Raw genomic sequence first — 8,719 nt, 5'->3', positions numbered from 1 at the left:
TTTAGTTGTTTACCTCCTTGACTCTTTTTGCCTAAATTTTGTAAATATGTTAACACAGTTTATTTAAAAATATAAAAAAAGGCTTTAAATAATTGTTGCATGAAAATTTTTGTAAATTCATTTATGATTTCATTTTCATTTATATCCAATACCCGACATGCAAGAAAATCACCGCTATCCCTTGATGCCATTAATATGCATGTACGGTATCACAGGGATGAATCCAATGCCGACCATGGCTTTATGGTAATAATAGCCAGAACTGCATACATAATGGTGGTTTAACCCCTTAAGGACCAAACTTCTGGAATAAAAGGGAATCATGACATGTCACACACGTCATGTGTCCTTAAGGGGTTAAACTTCCATCCGCAGCATACCTCATCCTAGAAAATGCTTCAATAAAGGCTCTGATGCAACGTTTAGGTTAGTAGATTTTACATACTAGGCACACAAATCCAATCAAGTACACAAAAATGCTGTGTGTTTTATATGTAAAGAAAAGCACCAGGATACTGGATGGTCAATATTGATTGCTAATAAATAAGCATTTAGTTTACCAATGGAAGGTATCTCAGTATTGACACCTCACATTCATTCTTTAGAGCAATGCCTTTTACAGAAAATCATTTAACAAAATCATGAACAACAAACAAATCCCTATATTTATAATTTCACATTCTTTATACAGAAAATACAGTAGCTGTACAAGAGGTTACTCAATGAGACCCTTTACATTATTTTCTCTTTTTAAAGTCTGGACAACCAATTCCTGGTCACCCATGACTATACTCTGCTTCATATGTTACTATAACATATGTATTCTGCTACAATTAACAGTGTGTTAATTCTTACTAGCTCCTATAAAGGCCATCCTTTGTGGGAGATGAGGAATAGTTGGGATTATATATATACATATAAAACAAAAATCTTAAATTTAAAACTAAAACAAAACTTTGGAGGAGAAATAAAAAAATCAAATTCTACTGCCAGTCTTCCTGACAGAAAGTTGTAATCAGGTTATCTCTATGAAAACAGGTATCTACCATGCCAGCACTAAATACTCTCTTGTGCACTTATTGCAGTCCATTTATACAGCTCCAGTGCGAATTACAAAAATAAACAAACCCCCCCAAGAGAAAAAAAAAAAAAAAAGTGTAGTTTATCAGTCTTTTATGTTTCTTCTCAGTCCTGGGAATCATTTTCACAGTGTAATTAGATCAACCAGGTTGCCCTTTGGAGGAGTCATACTGTCTGGGAAGAAGTTGACAAGAGTATCAAAGAGTTGTGTCCTCTGAGAATAAGTGTGATCGACATCGGAGAGACCTAGAAAGAAGGCAAAAAGTAAAAATATTGCTACATAATACATATTGTTGGAGTATCACATTTAAAAGTGCTATATTCATGTATTTTTATTGTGTATCTGTATCTGTGCACTGCTTTTTAAACAACACATTTTCATCATGGTTAAATGTAATTCAATACACTTACCCAGAGGGGCCAAATCTTTGCTGGATTTAAAAAGCGCAGATGGAAGAAGTTGAAACTGAAAAAAAGAAAACCCAGCATGAAAAACATTGCATCCACACTCGATAAGTTTTAATTTGTGTTTTCTTTTAATATGAATTAATTACAATCCTGCAAGACAGGTGTGCGTGTGGTGCAAGAGGTAGGGGTGAGTGTGTGTGTGCGTGTGTGTGTGGTGCAAGGGGTGTGTGTGTGTGTGTGTGTGGTGCAAGAGGTAGGGGTGTGTGTGTGTGTGTGTGTGTGTGGTGCAAGAGGTAGGGGTGTGTGTGTGTGTGGTGCAAGAGGTCGGGGTGTGTGTGTGGTGCAAGAGGTGGGGGGTGTGTGTGTGTGTGTGTGTGTGGTGCAAGAGGTGGGGTGTGTGTGTGTGTGTGTGTGTGTGGTGCAAGAGGTGGGGTGTGTGTGTGTGTGTGTGTGTGGTGCAAGAGGTAGGTGTGTGTGTGTGTTGCAAGAGGTAGGTGTGTGTGTGTGTGTGTTGCAAGAGGTAGGTGTGTGTGTGTTGCAAGAGGTAGGTGTGTGTGTGTGTGTGTGTTGCAAGAGGTAGGTGTGTGTTGCAAGAGGTAGGTGTGTGTGTGTGTGTTGCAAGAGGTAGGTGTGTGTGTGTGTGTTGCAAGAGGTAGGTGTGTGTGTGTGTGTTGCAAGAGGTAGGTGTGTGTGTGTGTTGCAAGAGGTAGGTGTGTGTGTGTGTGTGTTGCAAGAGGTAGGTGTGTGTGTGTGTGTGTTGCAAGAGGTAGGGGTGTGTGTGTGTGTGTGTGTGTGTGTTGCAAGAGGTAGGGGTGTGTGTGTGTGTGTGTGTGTGTTGCAAGAGGTAGGGGTGTGTGTGTGTGTGTGTGTGTTGCAAGAGGTAGGGGTGTGTGTGTGTGTGTGTGTGTGTTGCAAGAGGTAGGGGTGTGTGTGTGTGTGTGTGTTGCAAGAGGTAGGGGTGTGTGTGTGTGTGTGTGTGTGTTGCAAGAGGTAGGGGTAGGGGTGTGTGTGTGTGTGTTGCAAGAGGTAGGGGTAGGGGTGTGTGTGTGTGTGTGTGTTGCAAGAGGTAGGGGTAGGGGTGTGTGTGTGTGTGTTGCAAGAGGTAGGGGTAGGGGTGTGTGTGTGTGTTGCAAGAGGTAGGGGTAGGGGTGTGTGTGTGTTGCAAGAGGTAGGGGTAGGGGTGTGTGTGTGTGTGTTGCAAGAGGTAGGGGTAGGGGTGTGTGTGTGTGTGTTGCAAGAGGTAGGGGTAGGGGTGTGTGTGTGTGTGTGTGTGTTGCAAGAGGTAGGGGTAGGGGTGTGTGTGTGTGTGTTGCAAGAGGTAGGGGTAGGGGTGTGTGTGTGTGTGTGTGTTGCAAGAGGTAGGGGTGTGTGTGTGTGTGTGTGTGTTGCAAGAGGTAGGGGTGTGTGTGTGTGTGTGTGTGTTGCAAGAGGTAGGGGTGTGTGTGTGTGTGTGTTGCAAGAGGTAGGGGTGTGTGTGTGTGTGTGTGTGTGTTGCAAGAGGTAGGGGTGTGTGTGTGTGTGTGTGTTGCAAGAGGTAGGGGTGTGTGTGTGTGTGTGTGTGTGTGTTGCAAGAGGTAGGGGTGTGTGTGTGTGTGTGTGTGTGTGTTGCAAGAGGTAGGGGTGTGTGTGTGTGTGTGTGTGTTGCAAGAGGTAGGGGTGTGTGTGTGTGTGTGTGTGTGTTGCAAGAGGTAGGGGTGTGTGTGTGTGTGTGTGTGTGTTGCAAGAGGTAGGGGTGTGTGTGTGTGTGTGTGTGTGTGTGTGTGTGTGTGTTGCAAGAGGTAGGGGTGTGTGTGTGTGTGTGTGTGTGTGTGTGGTGCAAGAGGTATGGGTGTGTGTGTGTGTGGTGCAAGAGGGGTGTGTGTGTGGTGCAAGAGGGGTGTGTGTGTGGTGCAAGAGGGGTGTGTGTGGTGCAAGAGGGGTGTGTGTGTGGTGCAAGAGGGGTGTGTGTGGTGCAAGAGGGGTGTGTGTGGTGCAAGAGGGGTGTGTGTGTGGTGCAAGAGGGGTGTGTGTGTGGTGCAAGAGGGGTGTGCGTGTGGTGCAAGAGGGGTGTGCGTGTGGTGCAAGAGGGGTGTGCGTGTGGTGCAAGAGGGGTGTGCGTGTGGTGCAAGAGGGGTGTGCGTGTGCGTGTGGTGCAAGAGGGGTGTGCGTGTGCGTGTGGTGCAAGAGGGGTGTGCGTGTGGTGCAAGAGGGGTGTGCGTGTGGTGCAAGAGGGGTGTGCGTGTGGTGCAAGAGGGGTGTGCGTGTGCGTGTGGTGCAAGAGGGGTGTGCGTGTGCGTGTGGTGCAAGAGGGGTGTGCGTGCGCGTGTGGTGCAAGAGGGGTGTGCGTGCGCGTGTGGTGCAAGAGGGGTGTGCGTGCGCGTGTGGTGCAAGAGGGGTGTGCGTGCGCGTGTGGTGCAAGAGGGGTGTGCGTGCGCGTGTGGTGCAAGAGGGGTGTGCGTGCGCGTGTGGTGCAAGAGGGGTGTGCGTGCGCGTGTGGTGCAAGAGGGGTGTGCGTGCGCGTGTGGTGCAAGAGGGGTGTGCGTGCGCGTGTGGTGCAAGAGGCGCGTGTGCGTGCGCGCGTGGTGCAAGAGGCGCGTGTGTGCGTGTGGTGCAAGAGGCGCGTGTGTGCGTGTGGTGCAAGAGGCGCGTGTGTGCGTGTGGTGCAAGAGGCGCGTGTGTGCGTGTGGTGCAAGAGGCGCGTGTGTGCGTGTGGTGCAAGAGGCGCGTGTGTGCGTGTGGTGCAAGAGGCGCGTGTGTGCGTGTGGTGCAAGAGGCGCGTGTGTGCGTGTGGTGCAAGAGGCGCGTGTGTGCGTGTGGTGCAAGAGGCGCGTGCGTGTGGTGCAAGAGGCGCGTGCGTGTGGTGCAAGAGGCGCGTGCGTGTGGTGCAAGAGGCGCGTGCGTGTGGTGCAAGAGGCGCGTGCGTGTGGTGCAAGAGGCGCGTGCGTGTGGTGCAAGAGGCGCGTGCGTGTGGTGCAAGAGGCGCGTGCGTGTGGTGCAAGAGGCGCGTGCGTGTGGTGCAAGAGGCGCGTGCGTGTGGTGCAAGAGGCGCGTGCGTGTGGTGCAAGAGGCGCGTGCGTGTGGTGCAAGAGGCGCGTGCGTGTGGTGCAAGAGGCGCGTGCGTGTGGTGCAAGAGGCGCGTGCGTGTGGTGCAAGAGGCGCGTGCGTGTGGTGCAAGAGGCGCGTGCGTGTGGTGCAAGAGGCGCGTGCGTGTGGTGCAAGAGGCGCGTGCGTGTGGTGCAAGAGGCGCGTGTGTGTGTCAAGCACTGCAATCCACCAAACACTTCTCTATAAGAAGCACTGATGTCAATCGTCACAAAACTGCATCTGACTTGATGGAAGCACCCTCGGGAACACAGCCACTACAGGTGTGTTCAGTCTTGCAACGAAATCCCTGCCATATTTCAAAAACTGCAATGTTTTCCACTGCACGAGCAATAAGCAATGCACCCAGACCCCTTACATTGTGGTCAACTGTAGTTTGTTTCTGTTGTAGGAAGGATTTTCAGGACGTGCCCTGCAAACACCACTGCTACCAGCCACTTTGTCAGACAGTGACATATACATGGAGAACTTGCTGAATTTTTATTTCTGCTTACTGCAATAGGGAAAACATCCACCTGACTAACAAGCAAATCCCGAGTAGTTCATAAGACTGTCTGTGCAACATTGCATTGTTCAGAAACATCTGGGTTGCACAGATTAGCCATTTGTTATTGAGTGAACATTCAGACACAGAACAGGAAAAAATGGACTCCCTACCTCTTTAGTCTCTTCAGGATCAGAGTGATCGACTGTGACAAACAAATCATTCTGCAAGTACTTTAGTGCACTAAGGGGTTCTGTTAGGGCACGCTCCTCAAACCTGGAAGTAAATAACACAAATTGAAATCCATTTACAAATTACATTTACAGAATAACTACACTTTAGTCCATAGACAGTTTAAAGGGATACTCAAAGCAACATGGCCACTTGAGAGATTTGAAGTGGTCATTGTGCCTGGAGTTTGTACATACAGTGTTTCGTTTTGAAATGGTGCACATACAGAGTTTTATATCTTTGCTGGAGGCGGTGTAACTTCACCTCCGGCAGAGTTATTAGAGCACCATTAGCCAGGCTAATGTTAATTCTGCTAAAAGGAAACTAAGTCAGGGTGTGTAGTGGTTATGGTAATAGAAAACAGCAGGCAGTAGTGGTTATGATGATGAAAGTAACCCTTCAAATTCACCAAGGCAGGTTTTCAGGAGTGAACAGAAGTTCGAAAACGGGCAGTGATAGTAGAGAAAAGGGTGATCCGGGGGACCAACTTTAGAGTAAAACTCTCTGAAAACAGTTTAATCCCTGAAGGTACAGCAAGCTATGAGTCCATTCTCAGTATCCTTCACAAAGCTTATAGAGGTTTCAGCTATACCTCAGTGGCAAAACGATCATCTGTGATTACTGTATCTCTAATGCAGAGGGAGATGGCCTGCATTTTGAATCTGGATTGTACTTTTTGGTTGGATCAGTCTGGTGCGCAAATGGTTTAAATTCTCTCTGCAGTGGCACAAGATGAGCTAAAACCAGCTTGAGAACAGAGTGGGGACCCACGAAAGGGCAAGCTATATATATGAGCTGTTGTGCATTCTAAGAATTCTCTTGCACCCTGTTTTTTGGCAACCCCTGAAGGTAGGACAACTTCCAGTGTCCAGTGGGTGTGATCCATTAACATAGGAGAAGGAAATGGCTGAGGTGATCAATTGAAACAAGGTGTCATCCTTAGACAGTTTTGCTCTTCCTGCTCAATACAGAAGCAACAAACACATTATAGTTATTTGCCAAAAATCTGAGAAACGATTTTTGGTAGAGGTGCAATGTGGCAAGTTTCCCTGCAGTTCTGTTTTCTTTTATCTGTTATTCCCCTCCCCCATATATATATATTTTTATTTTTTTTAGTTAAGAGTGTTTGTGTGAGTGTGTGCGTGCGTCTGCATTTATGTGGTCTGTTTTACTGCCATGTATAAATGTATGAAGCACTTTTCATGGAACTTTCTTCTAAAATGTATTAGATTTATAGGTTTGCGGATATTTTTACATTTTGTTTACTGCGTGGAACCTAAGTTCAATTACTACTCTACCCTAGGTCATGAAAAGAGGTAGGAAGACTGTTTCCAACCTAGATATTTATTCAAAAAAAAAAAACAAACCTGGTTGAAAAAGTTAAATAGGTAAAGAACAGATGTATAGGGGAAAAAAAGTCAATTCAATTGCTGTAACCTCTGGCATTCCTACCTGAGACAGCAAAGAGAACTCCCTTGATGGTTGGGTATTCTTCATAGTTTTGTTTTTGTTACTGTAGTAGGCAAAGCTCATTTCTCTATTTGTGCACCTCTAAAAGTCTCCCCTCATTACCATGAGCTGCCTAATTACAGACTGTGCCTTGACAGGCCTAATAAACCAAAGTCCAAATCTAGATCCCATATAGATAGGTGAGATCATCAGACGAATGGAAGTCGGTACAGCTAAGACTAAGTGGTTAGAGAATCAGAAGACATTTGAAATAGCCAAAGGACTTTATTGGCCAAGGGAAGGTAGGTCAATTTTGGGAAAAAAATGTGTGTTGGTATTGGGGAAAAAGTTCTAACATTGATTAATAGAGAGCAAAATTCAGCACCGATGCATGGATTTCTACATTTCATAACAATACTATATAATAGTACATATTACTGCAGATTCTGGGAACATGATCAAAGCAGGTAGCATTCTGTATTTTTGCATTAAATTTTCATTTATGAGGGTAATCTAACCAGATTGTTACTCTGCATTCAGAATTAGGAAAATAATATATTTTACACACACACACACAAATATATATTTGTCATTTGGGCAAAACTTAAATGGATAATATAGGCATCAAAACATCTTTATCTTTTGATGCCTATATTATCCATTTAAGTTTTGCCCAAATCACTTACCTATATAACTACAGAATTGAGCAGTGAGACCACAGGCCATGACCAATATACAAAAATATATATATATATATATATATATATATATATATATATATATAATTTCATTTTTGTATATTGGTCATGGCCTGTGGTCTCACTGCACAATTCTCTGCCATTTAGGAGTTAATTCACTTGTTTCTGTCCATGCAACTCTAGCCACACCTCCCCAGGTTTCAAATGAGTACTTTTAAAAAGTATTCTTTAGGAGGAAACATGTACCCCCAAAATATATACATTATGTTTTGTCTGCTATATCTTACGCATAATCCTTCAAGTACTTTGCTTTACTCCCAAAACAAACTGACGGCAACCGTATTCTTCAGTCTTTGATGTGATTTGTTATGTGTAACAAAATTAGGATTATTCACATCCATGGGTTTATTGTTGGTTTTCACTTTTAATTCCTTTACTATTTAAATTTTACAGGCATGTTTTAATTTTTTATAAATGTTATTTAATTTGGAGGTTTAGAATTCTTTATGTGTTGTTGATTTAATTTTTGTTTGAGATATGTTTATATATTGATTATTATTTTAACCCCTTAAGGACCGAGGACGGTTCAGGACCGTCATCAGCATTTTTGCATTGCCGACCGGTGACGGTCCTGAACCGTCCTAACGGTCTTAGTTACTTACCCGATCGCCGTCGTTCCCCCGGCGGCGCTCCCGGTGTGGGGAGACTGCCTGCAGCCCAGACAGTCTCCCCATGGCGGATTTGGACCCCTGGGGCCATGTGATCGCTCAACAGAGCGATCACATGGTCACAATAGGTGTCCATGTGTCTGCCTGCAGGGGGACTGTCTGTGCTGACAGGCAGTCTCCCTGCTAGTGTAAAATCATAAAAAAAAATAAAATAAAGTTAATGTTAATAAAAAAAAAAAAATAATTATATATGTGTATATATATATATATATATATATATATATATATATGATATATAGACATATATTATACCTATATCATATATGTCTATATATCATATATATAATGTCATGCTAAGTGTATTTTTATATTAATATGTACATATATTAATATAAAAATACACTTATAAATTAAATTACACGTATATATATCATATATAATTATATATTGTATATATATATATATATATATATATATATATATATTATAAAATACAAATAAGTAATTTAAATTAAATAAAAAAATGTAAAAATAATAAAAATTTAAGAAAATTATATATCTATATGAAATTTTATTCTAACTGTATTTTGATATTAATATATATATATTTATATCAAAAT

The 8,719-nt window shown here is 43.7% G+C and overlaps 1 protein-coding gene across 1 annotated transcript in view; it reads right to left on the bottom strand.

Annotated features, from left to right (window-relative positions):
* Nucleotides 1-887: 887 nt before the first annotated feature.
* MKLN1 (muskelin 1) overlaps nt 888-8,719 on the bottom strand; it is a 72,374-nt gene continuing 64,542 nt past the window's right edge. The window contains exons 16-18 of the mRNA XM_063448296.1: nt 5,227-5,329; nt 1,492-1,546; nt 888-1,326 (exon numbers count right to left, since the gene is read on the bottom strand). Coding sequence (XP_063304366.1) covers nt 1,205-1,326; nt 1,492-1,546; nt 5,227-5,329 — 280 coding nt within the window. The 3' untranslated portion in view covers nt 888-1,204. The remainder of the gene's footprint in view (nt 1,327-1,491; nt 1,547-5,226; nt 5,330-8,719) is intronic.

Source organism: Pelobates fuscus, chromosome 3, assembly GCF_036172605.1.
Source record: "Pelobates fuscus isolate aPelFus1 chromosome 3, aPelFus1.pri, whole genome shotgun sequence".
In the NCBI taxonomy this organism is placed as follows: Eukaryota; Metazoa; Chordata; class Amphibia; order Anura; family Pelobatidae; genus Pelobates; species Pelobates fuscus.
Note: the sequence above shows the minus strand (reverse complement) of the source record. Positions and strands in the feature narration are given on the sequence as shown.